Raw genomic sequence first — 16,689 nt, 5'->3', positions numbered from 1 at the left:
TTGATGGAGACCTCATCAAAACTTTACAAAATAGAATTTACCAGATACAGATGATACAGTCTCTATCAAATATGTTAGTTTAATTGCAAACCAAAGTTTAGCAATCTATTTTTTCTCTTATGTACTAGCACATTTAAGGTAGATTTGTTTTTAAAAATGCATTAAAATGTTGATTCAGTGCACATTTTCTGAACTTGAAGTACCGTTCAAATGTAATGCAGCTTCACTTCAGTAAAAACTGATTTTCAAATAAATAAGAAGTGTCAATTTGCATTTCATAATAAATTTAAATGAATAAATAAATTGAAGAAGCCTATTAATTATTTTTCACTCTCTGTGAATGTTTATATCACCAGGGACTATAGCAAGCAAAGATATTTTGTCAATAAGAATAGATTTGGCCTTTCAGTTCAGAAATAAAAAGCCCACCATCTCTATTAAACCTGTCTCTACCAGTAACTGCACGTACCCTTTCCCATACAGTGTAAGTCTCCTATGCCACACCCAGATCTTCAGTCCAGGGAGTCTACATTTTCCTCTTGACAACATAAAGACAAAGAACTCTTCCTTTTGAAATCTCACCTGTCCAGTGTGTTATTTACTGTACATAAACAGCTGCCAAAGAAAATAATCCTTGGCTTTCGCTATCGTAAGTCACTGATACCAGGCTATCAATTCATTTCTACATAAATGCTTTACTTAAACCTTTGCTCTACTGCTCATAATACATTTCTGCCCCAAAAAGCACCCTTGCTCCTGGATGTAGATAAATTAAAAATTAATACATTTCAGTTGACAAATCCAACGATATAATTAAGCCAGGACAAAAAAACCCAATTCTATGTTTATCAAAATAACTTCAAAAGAAAAGTATATTGGTTTTGAAGGGTTTCCATGCCTAAATCTGCAACTAGAAGAGCTATATTTGATCTTCAGATTTATATTATAAAAAGCACAAATTACAGAAATAATTTTCCTTATTTTGAGATAATAGCAAACTATTTAGAAGAAACAATGGTTAGCTTTCAGCTCAAAAGTATAAACTGTTGGTATAGGCTATGCATATTACACAGAGATATTTCAATGACGAAAGGTTTAGGGCAGAAAACAATTGCAAATTATATTCGGTATAATCAAGTATATTTATGTTTTCATATTAAGGATCAACCTGCAGATCACTGAATGTCCATATGCCTCTTCATACACTTTTGTTGATGACTTTTCTTACTTCTTATTAAACACACAGGGAGCACTAATCTGGCAGAGGTTCATGCCAGAAAAGTATTATGAAAAGAAACATTTTTGACATGCACACTGGGATGATATGAAAGGGATCACTCCACTGACTTAAGCATACTCCTATAATAATAGCCCCAAACCAAGAAAGCAATGAATATGTAATGACAAAAAAATTACTTAGGAAGGATTTAAATGTGAAAAGAAATTTTTGTGCTCCGTTGCACATGGCAAAACATTATCATGATGTCTTAGCTCTACTCCACCCATTTCCCCTCATACAGCAAATACCTGGAGGGCACCAGATTTCCACTCCCATTGGCAATTTAGATCGGCACATATCATTTAGTATGGTCAGGACATACTGAACTGACTTCCTCTCCAAATGAGAGAGAGAGAGAAAGAATTAAAGATCTTCCTAGGAGGTGGGGACTGCTACTGCAACACCCACTGCCTTCCCTACATAAAGGTTAAACTGTTCTCTGATCTGCCTTGCTCTGCGTTGTATGCTTCGCATAATAGATCAGGGCACCTTGAGCACCATGGCCCTTTCTGTGCGCACGAGTGGTGGATCCCGGCAATTCTCTTCTCGGAGCGGACTTGGCGGGGGATCTCTGAGAATGTCCAGTTCTAGTGGTGGAGGAGGCTTTGGTGGCAGTGGACTTGGGTTTGGTGGTGGATCTGGCGGAGGTTTTGGTGCTGCTTCTATGCTTGGTTCAGGCTCTGGCTTCAGTGGGGGTTTGGGGAGTAGCTCAGGCGGAGGCTTTGGGAGCAGCTTAAGTAGTGGCTTTGGTGGAGGCTTTGGTAGTGGTTTAGGTGGTAGCTATGGAAGTGGCTTAGGCAGTGCTTTTGGTGGAGGTTTAGGAAGTGGTTTTGGCAGCAGCTCCGGCACTGGTTTTGGAGGTGGCTTTGGTAGTGGTTCAGGATCTGGTTTTGGAGGTGGTTTTGGCGGTGCTGGTGCTGGGGATGGTGGCCTTTTTTCTGGCTCAAAAAAAGAAACTATGCAGAACCTCAATGACCGTCTGGCTGCTTATCTGGACAAAGTACGATCTCTGGAGGACGCCAATACTGAGTTGGAGCGCAAAATCCGCGAGTGGTATGAGAAAAATGGCCCTGGCGCTGGTATCCCTGGATCTGGGAATGACTATAGTAAATATTATCCTATAATTGAAGATCTTCGAAACAAGGTAGCAAAGCAATGTACTTAACATATCTTTACATTTGTAATTCACCTAATAGTATTTTGGATAAAAATAACAAATTCCTTTCAGAAACCAAGAGCAAATTTATTCTACAGTACTGATGCTTGTAATAACCTCTGTCACATTGCACTGGTATCATGCATTGAATTTTTCTTGTATATTAAGGGCAGTTCTGTAGCTATATCACACAATGCTGTGTGACTTGGTCTAATTTGAATAAAGGAGAAGGCAGTGATGGAATCCAGTTCTACAAACTCTTGTAGATTACAAAGTTTAAACTTTAATAAGTTTCATATTTCTTACATCACAAATTAAATTCCTGAAATAGACAGACTACCTCGCAAGGTCTTCAGAGATTATAAACTATCTAGTCATAGAATGCAAACTGGTATCCTACCATTAAGTGAAGCATGCTGATTTGCAGAAGCTGAAAATCTGTCCTATATATTTTCATAGTAAATTATACAAGAGTCTAACAAATTGCATTTAATATTATAATCGTATTTAGGATTACAGTTATGTAAATAGCTATATTGAGCTGCAAAGCCATTGGGCTATAAAATCATTCTCTGAACATTGTTTGTATTCCAGATCATTAATGCAACTATCGACAATGCAAGAATCATTTTGCAGGTCGATAATGCCAGACTGGCTGCTGATGATTTCAGACTGAAGTAAGTATATCTTAATATTACAAAAACTCTTACTAATATTTTAAGTATTGTATTTAAAAATCTCTTTCCTTGTAGAATACTTTAATGTAATTATTAAACAATATTATAATAATTATGTGTATTAAGATTTCATATTAAAAACTATGTAAGTACATAGTAATAGTTTGCATTTGACCTCATTAACCACGTAAAAAATAATATTTAATTACTTTATTTACAGATATGAGAATGAAGTGGCTCTTCGCCAGAGTGTGGAAGCCGACATCAATGGTCTGCGCAGAGTTCTTGATGAGCTGACCTTGACAAGAGCTGATTTGGAGATGCAGATTGAAAGCCTGAATGAAGAACTGGCTTATCTCAAGAAGAATCATGAAGAGGTACTTTTTTTTTTTTCTTTGTGAATTCATAACAAGGCAGATGGAATTGTGAAACATCAAATTATTCCCTTATTATGCCAGCAGGAGTTCCTTGGTTTCATTATTTGTTTTGTTTGCTGTTCTTTTTGGAGTTTACTAAGTGAAAGAGTGAAAGAAATACACACACAAGCTATGGATTCTTGTTGAAACAGAATTTGTATCACATACATTTCTTTACATATATTTTTGGTAGAGCTATTTTGCCTTTTATTAACAGAAACTTTTCTTTATTTTAAATCTCTCCAGGAGCTTCAGGGCATCCAAAGCAGTGCATTTGGCCAAGTCAGCGTTGAAATGGACGCTGCTCCAGGAACTGACCTGACCAAGCTTTTGAATGACATGAGGGGACAGTATGAAGTCATTGCTGAGCAAAATCGTAAAGAGGCTGAAGCATGGTTCAATGAAAAAGTAACAATCAGAGATAGCAAATTCAGCAAAATGCATGTAAAAATGAGTTAAATGTTTGGAACAGTAAAATTACACTCTATTCTTCCTTGTCATTTCAGAGTGGGGAACTGAAAAGGGAAATCTCCACAAATACTGAGCAGCTTCAGTCAGGAAAGAGTGAGATCACAGATTTAAAACGGACTCTCCAGAGCCTGGAAATTGAACTACAATCTCAGCTTGCCGTGGTATGTTCTAAGGAAGCGGCTAACTAGTCAGAGTAAATTTTCCAACTTCAAAAGTGTTGTTAGATCTTATACTATTCTATAGGATTTAAGATTCGCATTTATTTCCCATTAAATCCTGCATTCTTTTAGTTCCTAAATAGCAGGAATATATATAATTGGGTTGCAAGTAGCATGTTATAAAGCACACAAACTTTTATGTTCACATTCAGTGAAGCCGCAAAGGCCAGGTTTCAAACTGGTATTTCAAGAAAAAAATAAAAATCTCTAAGTAATGAGGCTATATTTACTCCCATTAAACTATTTCAGTTGGTTTTGTCTTTGTAAAGAATTGGTTTTTCCTCAATCAGAGACTATTTAATCTCCTTCTTACACAGAAAAAATCCCTTGAAGACACTTTAGCAGAAACGGAAGGAGGTTACTGTGCTCAGCTTTCACAAATGCAACTTCAGATTGGGAATCTGGAGTCTCAGCTGTTTCAGGTCAGGGCTGATATGGAGCGCCAGAATGCAGAGTATCAACAACTGCTAGACATCAAGACTCGCCTGGAAATGGAGATTGAAACCTATCGTCGCTTGCTGGATGGCGAGTTTGTGTAAGTAACTAATTTACATAAAAAATCTCCTTTGTTTTATTTTCTGTAGCAATATTCTTTCCAGGAAAAAAGAGGTAAAAACAAGTGGTACATTCACCAAAAGACAGTAAGGCATATACAATGATTCTGAAATAATACAGATATACTCTAACTGAGGAGAATGAACCATTCTGCTCAGTATTTAAAATAATCTATCAATGCCAACACAAAAAGGGAATTTCTCCTGATCCTGACAAACATTCTGCAATATTGCGTGTCTCTGATTCACTTTTAGGAGCGCAGGACAGGGAGTTACATTTGAAAGCTCATCCTTGACAGGGTCCAAATCACAAACACAATCACTGGATTCTTCTCAGGGTAGGTACAGCTTGATTGAATAAAATTTTGTTTCTAAAGTCATTCTTATAAACAAAATAATACTTGCTATTCTGTTTAACTACATCCTAGAGTTCATTATAACGGGAAGCCAATTTGAAAGGAAAAGGATGTAACTCTTCATGTACGCATGCTGCTCTGCTTTATCATTTTTAACACTTTGATAAATATTTTTTTTGTTTTATGATGTTTAGATCCTACCAAAACTAGAAAGATCAAGACAATTGTCGAAGAAGTGGTAGATGGAAAAGTTGTTGCATCCCATGTTAAGGAAGTTGAAGAGAAGATATAAGGCACAATCTGATATTGCAAAGGATCTGTTCGCTCCGTGTTTTTTCAAAGCCAAAATGGATAAATAATTTTGTTCTTTTGTATGAAATGATAAAAATAGATTGGCTTTTTACTAAGATTCTTTTACATAAAACAAAGCCTGCGTTTTCATTCTTAGCAGTCATGCAATATATTTTCTGCTTCAGTCTATTGGTATTACCTGTATTATTTTCACGGTGTTCTTTAAATATATCATCAATTCTTTGTTTGATAACTAGAAATATGGTGCACACATTAGGCATTTAATTAGATATGCTTTTTTATAATTTTTAGTAATTAATAGATAAAATAATTTTGCTATTCTAACCTCATTTTCCAGTTTTCTTGGCTAATAAAAAGGACTCAACAAGCTTTAAGATATTAGTCTCCCTTTATTCTTCATTTAGGACTGCTGCTCCTGATCCATATTTGCCATTTTGTTGGGTATCTTGCTTTACCATATACTACATGTGTGGTATGGTACTCCCCATTAATTTAAAGAAATTAATCCAATGCTAGAACACGTACATGTTAAAAAAAACCTGTTTAAATGTGGGATTAAAGGAATACTTGCTAACTTATAATTTAAAGCTATCAATTTAAGAGAGAAGTTTTTGCAAACAGAACAACCTATTGTAGAGATTGCAACTATAGTGGAAAAGAAGGGACACCCTGGTTTGGAAGCACCCCCAGCCGTGAAGCAGTGGGTCCATGTCCCGGAGTGCCATCTGGTGGGAGCACCATATGAGATTCCAATCCCGCACTCGGCTTCCGCATGACCAACTCAAATGAACTATTTAAAGGAATCTCATCCAAAACAAAATTATGAACCACAATACAATCCCCTTACACGTTACACCTAAGCCTTTGTTCTTGAGCCAAAATGTTGATGATTTTTGTGTGATTCTCAGATAAGACAAGGAAGTTACCATGACCTCTTACATGTATATTACTGTGTCTCTAGAATACAAACGTTCTGCATATTCTATCATACCCCTTAAACGCTTGACCCAAACTAGAAGTTTAACGGGAGCACAGATTTCATACTGTGCTTCCATTCTGCCTTTTGTAAAACCCACTACTAGCATTTTTTCTGCTTCCTGCTTCGAACCAATAAAAGCCAGGGTTATTAAAACAATAATCAAAGAACTAAATCAGCATAGTAGAATCACAACATCTAAAATCCAGTCAGTTAAAGAAAAAGCACTGTGATAAATAACCCAAAGAAATGAAATAGAAGAATCTTCTATATATGCCAGTACAAAGAGGGAAGAACTTGAAAACCTCTTGAGTAAATGCACCATCTTCAAGAGTTTAAGAAAGTAATTTCTTTTCTAAAAGCATGGAACACAAGTGTACCTCTTTTTTTTCACCCTTTAAAACTAGTGCTGATAAATAAATGAAAAGAATCTTACTACATGTGATGTATTTCAATAGTATTTTTTACTGTTGCAGACTACTTTTTTTAATTAAAACAATTACAATATAAATTAAAATAATTATATAAGAAATAGACAAATTCAGGTTGTTTATGTAGCTGGGTGTGATTACCAAGAGTACCATTATAGAGAAATGTTAAGATTATAGACTGAAGGAAATTTTTTCTCTTCCTAAGACAGGACAGCATTCATCATCTTTCTTTCCTATCCATAATTTTTTTCTCATATGTGGAAAACCTGAAACCATATCATCTTCCCCATTATTGACAGGATCTCCATTTTGAAGAGAAAAATATGTCTCTCTTGTCTTCTTCCAAAGACATATATACTTTCAGAATAATTGTATACAAAGAAATATGAAATAACGTACATACCTCAAGGACTGCAACTGCAACTGCTGTGAAATCATTATTCCCTACATCATTCAATGCAGATTTCCACTGCATAATCACGTAGTTTACCTACATACACATTAATCCCAAATTTAACATTACAATCTAAAAGATGACTTAGAATTGCCTAGGGTGCAGTTTTGATGTATGCAAAATTTAGAAACCACTCTAGCTATTGTCTTGTGAGAAAGCAACAATGGTAAACCAAAGCAGTTTGCAATCACTATAGCATTATTACACTGTATCACAGAATCCAAATAAGTGTTGCATAGTATCTGAACTATAAAGTTAACTAAAATCCAACATCTGTAATAAAATATGAACATTGAAAGTAGCTAGAATTCAAAATTACATAAATCCTAGTAAAGATACAATCGCTTACACCTTCCTACCTTTAGCTTTCGGGGATCTTGTAGCCAGGTGTTCCCTTTACAACTGAAAAATAGATGGAAAAAGAAAGCATTAGTGCTAATTTCTTTTTTAAAAGCTTTTAAAAATTGTATCAACTGGCAAATGTTTAGCTCCTGGTAATGTGAAGATTCATCCATAGATGCTTGTTGATGCATAAAGTTTGGTTTGTGGGACCAAATCCAATATCCCTGCAGACCTCTGTATTGTATTTCAAACGTACACATTTCTGGATTCATTTCTGGATGCTAGACAGCCTTGAATTTGCCTGATGTAAACAGAAGATGTTCTGAGTCCCAGGGAACTGAAAGCAAACTGTAAACAATCAGTATTGCAATGCAAAGAAAAAGGAAGATTATAAATTACATTTCAAGTTCTTATTTGCTTAAATACATAGGCTCTTCCTATTAATGTTTATACTGTCCTAAGGTATAACATCTTATGTTTGTTTGATGGATTCCTGATGTTTTTATTAGGTGACTGTTCTCATACCATCAATGAAAAACACTGTCAATATTTTGGGTTTGGAACTACATAAAACTAGAATAATTAAGACACTTGTAGAAAAGATAGTGGACAACAAAACATTCTCATCTCAGTCCAGGTCAGCTGAAAAGCAGCCAGCTAAGAGAAATAAAATCAGAACACAGGATCCTTTTACATGTGCCAGCAGACAGAGCCAAGAACAAGGAAGCCTTAAGCACACAAGGAGACTTTTAAGTGGTACAATACTTTGACTTCTAAAAAGACGAGTGTCTTGTAAAAGTTTACTGCCTTTTTTTCCTCATTTTACTGATGTATATTCTTATTTGGAGCCTAAAAATGCATTCTAGCTAGTGAATTTTTATTTTTTATTGAAATCTGAAATTTTTTACTAAATATCTGGTATTGCGCATTACTGAAAAAATTTTGAAAAATAGGTAAGAGCTGTTCTTAGCAGACAGGATCACTGGGATCATTCAGTAGCTACAGCGAGCCAGGAAATGAAGAATTATTTGCAGAAAATACAGCACAGCAGACAACCTATACTTTCTACCTCCCTGGCAGCTGTCAGGAAAGGTATAAGAATCTTACATAATCTGCATATTCTGTGAACTGAGCACACTGACACATGGCAGAGGTAAACACCTTCAGAGGCAAACCCGACACTTTTTCTGACAGCAGTTAGCTATGTTTGAAGTGTTAATTCACCAGAACTTTGCACTCTGCAGAAGAGGAGCCAAACCCCTTGCCACAAGGTGCACAAGCATTCTTTACCACTAGTAGTGCTAGTTCCTCTCCCTCTTTTTGTGTTCCTGCCCATAAAAACACCGAAATGTTGGATGAGAGGATGTCCAGCAGCCCAGCTCTTTTTCAAAATGGGACAGTCCTCAACACTAGATCAGGTCAGCCACCTGAAGCTTCACCTCGCTGAGTCTCAAAAACCTTCAAGGATGGAAGTTCTGTAGCATCCCTAAATAACCCGCTCCAGTGCTGCACAACTGCCCAGTGAAGGCACATTCCAGCAGCCCTGCCACCAATACCAGTGTACTGCTGGGAAGCTGTTCCCTTCCCTTCCCCTCTGCGATTGCACTCTCATGCTGTGCAGCTGTAATTTTGTCCTTTGCTTTGTATCTCTTAACCTTACATTTTTGAGGTTACAAAAAAACACAGTTAGAGTGTAACAAAAACATAAAGACATTTTATGTATTCATTTCAGCACATAATTTAGGAATCATTATTGCAGTCGCTGCAAAAGTGACAGACCTTCGCTTTATTAAACTTGCTTTTAGAAACGATTGGAAGCCTCTGACCTTCCAGTGCTTCCTCAAAAATAAAGCTCTGCAGCTTTAAAATCTGCCTGTACTCTCTCTCCCCTCTCACTGCAGGCAGTGAAGGCTCTGCAGCAGCCGGCTCATCCTATCAATAAGGCTGGGTTAGCCAAGGTGGAGGATGGGAGGAGAATGGAACTGTCCCAGCTCCTCAATGAGATCAGGGCAAAGTATGAAACGCTCATCACCAGAAATCAGATAAAGACCATCATCTCAGCAAGGACCCAGGTAATGACTTCATACAGACATACACCTTCCAGAGTAAGGAGACAAGCCCTGTCTATACAATTCCTCCCTCAGCCTCTATGAGGTACAGTATTTCCTTTTCAATGCAGCATATTATTGGGGAAGGGATTTTGCTTTTACTGCAGTAAGATGTGAACTAGAAGATACGGAAATAGATTTTGTTTAGGGTATGAAATTCACACTGAATGAATGCTGTGTAATTCATCTGGATGTTTTTCTGTACCTGCAACAGTGATATTGTTGTGATTTAAAAAATGATGACGTATGCTGTAACATGGTAACCTCTAGCACCATTTAGTTATCCCAGAGGAAAAGGGAATCTTGAAAATCAAAGGCAATGTAAAGAATCCATTTATATACAGAAAGCTTTACCATTTTAGCACCTATATTAAAGAAAACTGTACCTTTTCAGGAACTATTTTATATTGTTCACAGTAAAACTGTTATACTCTTCAGCAAATATAATTTGTTCTTTCATACAGATTGATTAAATGTTATTAACACACAATGCTACTATTATAGATTTACATACAGAACATCTCTAAAATCCAACTGAACTTTGAAATAAAATCACAAAACAATTTTCGGCCATCAAACATCAAGAAATTCAGGGTGAAAACTAGGTATTATATCACCTTGTTGTACTTCTTAGGCATTGCAGAAATTCTGGAGGTTTATTTTAACCACAGGCCAGACTACTGCTGCAATCTGGCTGATCTACACAGTAATCGAATGACACACAGCAGCTATAAACTAGATAGTTAAGCCAAGTTTATATTTGTGTTTGGCACAAAGCAGCCAGTGTATATTGATATAATCTTGTCACATAAATTCTGCAGTACTCAGGCAAAAAAGGGTAAGGAAAGAATATTGAGTGTTCACTTGTGGATTAGCCAAATCTAGATTTTCCACCAAAATGATGGCATGGTAAAATTACAATAGGTCAGTTACGGGGGAAAAAAAGAAACTTATTTTACTTGCTTCATAAGACCTGACTTAAAGAGTTTATTTTCTTAGAGTTGATGGCATCGTAAGAATGTACAAAAAGCAGTAAAGTATGCAAAAGAGCATGTATCATTTCAAGTGCTTATGGCGTCTTCACCACTTGCAGTAAAACTCAGAATCAAAAAGGAAAAATAACTGTCATAAGCAAAACAATCATTCTGGAAGTTAAATGCATGAACATATTATCTAAATCAAAGGTGAGCCCAAATCTAAAATGACCCCACACATGCTCAGGATTGGCTTAAAAAACCTACTTTTAATAGGATTTTAAAAAAGCAAAAAAACACATTTTCTTGCAAACACAATACAGTGCTTGTTTGGCTATTTACTTTTTTCCTAAGAATAAGCTTCAGCCTTAAGGATGGCAAATTATCTCAAATAATATTTTAGGTCAGGATTAAGCTTAGAACAGGCACTTCACTTCTGAATTGTCACATTTAACATGGGTGACAGCATACACTCAGAGAACATGCCAATTTTTTCCTTCCTGTGACAGGTAAATCTTAAATAACCTGTCCTTAGAGGACAAGGAAAAGTTGTAGATTTGGATAAAGATGAATGGAGATACTTGCTCTCAAATGACAATCTGAAATCCAGTCAATGACTAGATCAGGCAAAAACATAATTACAGCAATTGTCAACTGTGATATATTCATGCAACCACTCAAAAGGGCTCCCTCTCTATAAAGCTGTTCTTAGAAATCAAAAATACATTAAAAACAAAGAACCTTATTCAATTGCAGGACTGCAATTCCTCTAATTTCCATGAAGCTAAGCCCATTTACTCTAGAGGTGAATAAGGTCTCAATACAACTGGTTAATTTGTATGGGAATTCCTCTACAACAAATATGTTAGGGATAAAGATGCGGCCAACTACTTCCCATCAAACACAGCAGGATAAGGGCTTCCTGTCTACACAGTACATAAAATTACTCATCACTGCTACCTTTAACAAATTTATATGACTCCCAAAAAATTCCAACTAGATATTTTTATGTATCTATTTTATTTTCATTATTTGAATATTTTTTTAATATTGTTATCTTTTTTATATCCCCTGTAGCTAGAAGAACCTACAATTAAAAGAATGGACAAAGATGCAGAAGCATTAAAAGCAGCCAGAGCAGAACTCTGTGAAGCGAGACGGCAGTGGCACCATATGCAGATCGAAATTGAATCTCTCCACGCTGTGGTAAGCATCATAAAATTAAACTTGAAATCTCCTGGAAAAAATAAATCTTTTTCTTGATGTAAACTATTCCACAATTCAGTTTATGTAACAATCACATCGACTATACAGCGGAAATACAACACACAGAGAAATGCACAGCTTTGCGGTGGACTTTCAGCTTGTCGCACAGAGCACTAACCAACAAGCAATAACCCAGTCATTTGCTCACATTTAAGAGTATCACGTTTTGATTCAGGATCTGCCATTCAATATACACGTGTTTTCATGTTTTCACGCCTGCCAAACATACATTTGCATGACACTCCCTCATCAAGTTCCCGGTCATTCTGCCTAACCAATTCACATCAGGTTTATAACTTTTTTTGAATGTGTGAACCAAATTTATCAATTCATTTATGATAAAATATGTCAGCAATTTACCGAATTCAGTCATATAGATAAGCTACAAGAGCAAACAGACCACTTAGTTTTCACACAGTACTGAGCTGGACATCATTTTAACCATACAGGTAAAATCAGAGATCTGTAAAATCAATGGTAGTGGATTGCTGGTACAACAGAAGGCTACATTTTTTTATCCTATCTTAAATTATTACAGATTTTGCTGGAAAATTTCTCAGCAAAAGTATTATCTTGAAAGCTTTACTCCTGTTCCTAAAGAATATTCTTAAAAGAACTGATGTAAAAATACACAGATTGTTAATGAGAAGTACATATAACATCTTTACACATACACTTTGCAAATCTTAAAATATGAGTTAAATTTCACAGGAAAAGGGTTTGGAACGTTCATTGCGTGCCACAGAGCAGCAGTACCACATGCAACTACAAAATTTAGAAGCTGAGATTGGATGCTTAGAGAAAGAGCTACTGGAAGTGAGAAGAGGTATTGAGAAACAGCTTCAAGAGCATGAAATTCTCCTGAACACCAGGATGAAACTGGAGGAGGAGATAGCAACATATCGCAGTCTGCTTGAGCAAGAAGAGAACAGGTACTTGTTGGTTAGAGAAAAAGTACTCAAATTTATCTTCCATTTCAGAACTTCTCATTGAACTAATCATCAGAATTGTAAATATATGAACCAATCATTAAAAAAAAAACAGTATAAAATCCTCAGAAACTGTTTCATTGTAACTTAACTTCACTGATTCCACATTTTCTGGAGCTCAGAGTATCTCCACGATGCATTGCAGACAATAGCATGCTTACCGCATCCTCACTCGAGGCACTGCATGTTGATGTAGACTTTGTACCCCATCAGCTGCCTGACGTGGGTCCTGTTTGTCTCAGACCATTGATGAAGCAAGTCCACACGCGTGAAGTTCTGCGAGAGGTTGTGTCTCATCACATGTCAGATGGCCCTTTGCACGTGGCGTTCATACTACTCAGTATCATTCAAAGTGTGTTAAGGCACCCTTTAGGATGCTATTTAAGAATATGCCTTCCAGTGACATTTTGCCTTGGTTGTAACTCTTCATGTCTGCCATTTCCCTAGTACGCAAACACCAGTATTCTGAAACGTAGACATGAGAGAGGCAGCTATACAAATGTAAACAACAAGGAACATAAGGAAAAGGCAAAATATCACGTCTTGCACTCAGCACTGGTATCATCACAAAACCAGGCACGCAATTCTGAGATCTTTCAGTGGAACATTGCCTCCCTCAGTCCTTTCTACAGAAAATGGAGAGTTTCAGTCCAGGAACCTCACACATTTGCGTAAGAGGATTCCAGACAGGGGAGTCAGTTTCAGATTTAATGCTTCTAACTCTGTGAAAACACACACAATTCAGTATTAATAAAACTAAATAGGTCTTCCTGGCACACAACAAACTGACTAAAAACTGTCTGAAAATAATGAAGAAATTACACAGATATTTTCAGTAACTTTCTTCAGTTCTATAGTCAGAAAGAGAAAACCTAACAAATAGTTACTGCAATCAAACAGAACTTCTCATGGTTCTCACATGTTTAAATTTTTCATAGCTGTTCGTAAGACAAGTTTTGGATTAATATTATTAGATGACTGTAACAATTGTTATTTTTGCAGGTTTCGTTGCTCTATACCTGAGCAGAAGGATGACAAAAAGCCTACCACTAGCAAGATTGCCTTTACACTGCCTTCAAGTGAGTTTTTAGACACTTTCCCCTTAGGGGATTATGGCCCTAAAGGAGGTTCCTAACTATTGACAAATTACTGGATCTTACAAAAGGATCTTCTTCCAATGCAGCAGGAGGAAAAATACCTCTAGGTCCTGTGTCCTGACATTACTCTTCTGCATGTCTAGTATATCTGCATTTTCTTTTACAGATGGTGTAAAGAAGCATGAAACTGAGAAGGTGGAACTGATGACAAAACAAGCAATCCTGGATGGAAATATTACAAAGGAAAGCACCGAAGCTCATGGCACTGTACAGTAAGATAAACATGAATTTAACAAATTAACAATTGAAAGTAAATGGTGGGCATTACATTCAGTAGCTTTGAGTTTTCATTTATTCAGTATCTGTTATATCATGCCCATACAGCCAAGAAGCTCCAGAATAACAGTGATAGTTCTTGAAGGTATATTGAATGGCATGTTTTAACAATACATTAAATTTTAAAAGGTCTTTTTATTAGCATTTACTTCATAAGCTAACAATATCATGATGATGCTTCTGATTGGTAATTTCTATTTCTGTTAAGAATGAAACTATGAATAATTCATCTAGTTAAGGTTGAAAGCAAAAGAGCCCATACCATGTTTGCAAAGTCCCTCTGGGGCATATTTATGCACATAAATTCAGGCCTGGCTGCTCTAACTTGCTATTTGGAAACTCCTACATTTCACCAATTACCAAACAGGGAACAGAGAGCTTAGCTCCTAAGTGGACATGTGAAAGTCTGTTAGTATGTATTATTCACCTTAAATTACTTTAATAGTATTGGATTGCCTCAGTCTTTTTTTTTCTGCTGCTCTTTAAGCTCTTTTGTAGACTAGCATTTAACATTATATTTAAAACAAACTGTAGTGTACCGTGTCACTAATACTTAACTATAATCAGCTGTTGAAAACATGTAGAAATTCGGATTAAAAATTATGCCATCATATGGTCCACCATACACATTCCATACCTGAAGCTTATTTTCATACATGAGCTTTGTTCATCTTACACGGTCTGTCAGATTTGCACGGGGCTCCTTGGCTGGGTACAGTTTACTCTACCTGACTAAGGCCCCCAGAGTTGGACTTTTAGATCTGGATCCTGACACAGAGGAGTAAATCAACAGGATTTGGGTGCCTAAATATCATTGAATCAGCTGGGTTTTCAATTCTCCGTATTTTACTTCTGCCTTTTTTTTCTCTTTTAATTTAATGTAGATCTACATTCTGAGGTTTGGGTCTGAACTAGATTTTTCTCCTCCCTATTTTGAAGGCTTTCAGATGCAAGAATTCTGTCCTGCCCACTATAGTACAGAGGTTTCTTACAAAGTTTTTGAGCTTGGATTCCAAACTTTCTCCTTGGAAACAAACTGCCTGATGTGTTTGGAGCAGTGGTTTTGTGTCCATGTCTACTTGAAAGTACAAAAACAACAATATAATGAACGCACACCCTTTATTTAGCTTTTCTGGAGAATGAACCTGTGAAAAAAAAGGAAAATTCTAGTGTCTCAGTACCCATCTAAAATAACTTGACTCTTTATTATGCAATTTCTCTCTACATTTTAAAAGCAGTCCTGAAGACAGATAATTCATATTGCCTAAAGGATCATAAATACATTTGCTTTATTGTTTCAGGACAGAAAAAGTGGATGAAGTCATTAAAGAATGGGAAGGTTCTTTCTTTAAGGACAACCCTCGCTTAAGGAAAAAATCAGTTTCATTGCGCTTTGATCTCCACCTAGCAGCAACAGATGAAGGATGTTTACACGCTAAAAAGAAAACTCTTCCCGACATTGAAGTCAGGCTGGTAATGAGGAGATCTTGCAGTATTCCTTCTATCAAACCTTAACCTACAGCAAATTAACCCAAAGTTCATCTCCAACAGGCTCTGGAAACGAACTGTAGATGGACTTACACGGCCTGCTATCTTGCTACAACTACAAAATCCTACCAAGTACTTTGATTAATACAATAAAAACATACAAGTCTTTTAAAAGAAAGGGAGAAAACAAGGGAGTTAAGATTCCAAGAAACCTAACTTCTACTAGTTTTATACTCTGGGTGCAGCCCTTTGATTTTCTCATTATTGTTGTTGTTTTGTAAAATTTCACCAAGTATTACAAAAATTAAACTATAACTTTATACTTCGACATATTCTGCCTTTGTAAAAGAGAACTTGTTTTCTCTTTCTGGAAATTAGAAATGCATATTTCATTCTCTTAATTATTCAATATTGCATGCAAGTAATGACTGATGAATCCTTGTAATTATTTATATCACACCTGTCATACTTCTTGAAATAGATTTTAAAATAACACTTTCTAACAGCAGAAATTGCATACAAAGATGGTCTTAAAATACATAAACTATTAACAAAGAATTTTCTTTTAAAAGTGACTGGTATTTTTAAATCAAATTTTTTAGGCAACAACTGAGCAAAAATGTCTTTCCCTTACATAATTATACACACATTTTTAAAAGTGTTGTTAAAAACCAATAATATTTTAGCCATATTGTTCCACTGATTTTGAAGCAGTAATTTCCACTGAAAATCAATCATTCTCTTATGTGTCCATACATATCTGTACTACAACTTTCTTAGCCATCACAA

General features: G+C 36.1%; 2 protein-coding genes across 5 annotated transcripts; both read left to right on the top strand.

The window, feature by feature from the left end:
* The first annotated feature begins 1,778 nt into the window (after window positions 1-1,778).
* LOC127026389 (keratin, type I cytoskeletal 12-like) lies at window positions 1,779-5,419 on the top strand. 4 transcript variants are annotated; one of them, XM_050911608.1, is made up of 9 exons: window positions 1,866-1,903; window positions 2,105-2,423; window positions 3,030-3,112; window positions 3,333-3,489; window positions 3,775-3,936; window positions 4,035-4,160; window positions 4,535-4,746; window positions 5,027-5,109; window positions 5,322-5,419. In XM_050911608.1, exons 2-9 carry the CDS (start codon window positions 2,238-2,240, stop codon window positions 5,417-5,419), a joined length of 1,107 nt encoding a protein of 368 aa, XP_050767565.1. In that variant the 5' UTR covers window positions 1,866-1,903; window positions 2,105-2,237. The 4 variants fall into 4 exon arrangements, with proteins under 4 accessions (XP_050767563.1, XP_050767562.1, XP_050767564.1 ...); XM_050911606.1 differs by having other exon boundaries at window positions 1,779-2,423; XM_050911605.1 differs by having other exon boundaries at window positions 1,779-2,423; window positions 4,535-4,752.
* A 4,199-nt stretch (window positions 5,420-9,618) lies between these two features.
* On the top strand, window positions 9,619-15,927 carry KRT222 (keratin 222). Its single transcript, XM_050912080.1, has 6 exons — window positions 9,619-9,714; window positions 11,802-11,930; window positions 12,702-12,922; window positions 13,982-14,062; window positions 14,220-14,348; window positions 15,714-15,927. The coding sequence occupies exons 1-6, from the start codon at window positions 9,619-9,621 to the stop codon at window positions 15,925-15,927; spliced, it is 870 nt and encodes a 289-aa protein (XP_050768037.1).
* Window positions 15,928-16,689: the final 762 nt, after the last annotated feature.

This window comes from Gymnogyps californianus, chromosome 28, assembly GCF_018139145.2.
Source record: "Gymnogyps californianus isolate 813 chromosome 28, ASM1813914v2, whole genome shotgun sequence".
In the NCBI taxonomy this organism is placed as follows: Eukaryota; Metazoa; Chordata; class Aves; order Accipitriformes; family Cathartidae; genus Gymnogyps; species Gymnogyps californianus.
The sequence above is the reverse complement of the archived record's forward strand: the minus strand, read 5'-3'. Positions and strand labels throughout refer to the sequence as shown.

Coding starts and splice junctions, on each gene's coding strand:
- LOC127026389 (XM_050911605.1), top strand. CDS start 1,779: ATGGCCCTTTCTGTGCGCACGAGTGGTGGATCCCGGCAATTCTCTTCT. Junction 2,424..3,029: donor TTGAAGATCTTCGAAACAAG/GTAGCAAAGCAA, acceptor TTTGTATTCCAG/ATCATTAATGCAACTATCGA. Junction 3,937..4,034: donor AAGCATGGTTCAATGAAAAA/GTAACAATCAGA, acceptor TTGTCATTTCAG/AGTGGGGAACTGAAAAGGGA.
- KRT222 (XM_050912080.1), top strand. CDS start 9,619: ATGGAACTGTCCCAGCTCCTCAATGAGATCAGGGCAAAGTATGAAACG. Junction 11,931..12,701: donor TTGAATCTCTCCACGCTGTG/GTAAGCATCATA, acceptor TAAATTTCACAG/GAAAAGGGTTTGGAACGTTC. Junction 12,923..13,981: donor CTTGAGCAAGAAGAGAACAG/GTACTTGTTGGT, acceptor TTATTTTTGCAG/GTTTCGTTGCTCTATACCTG.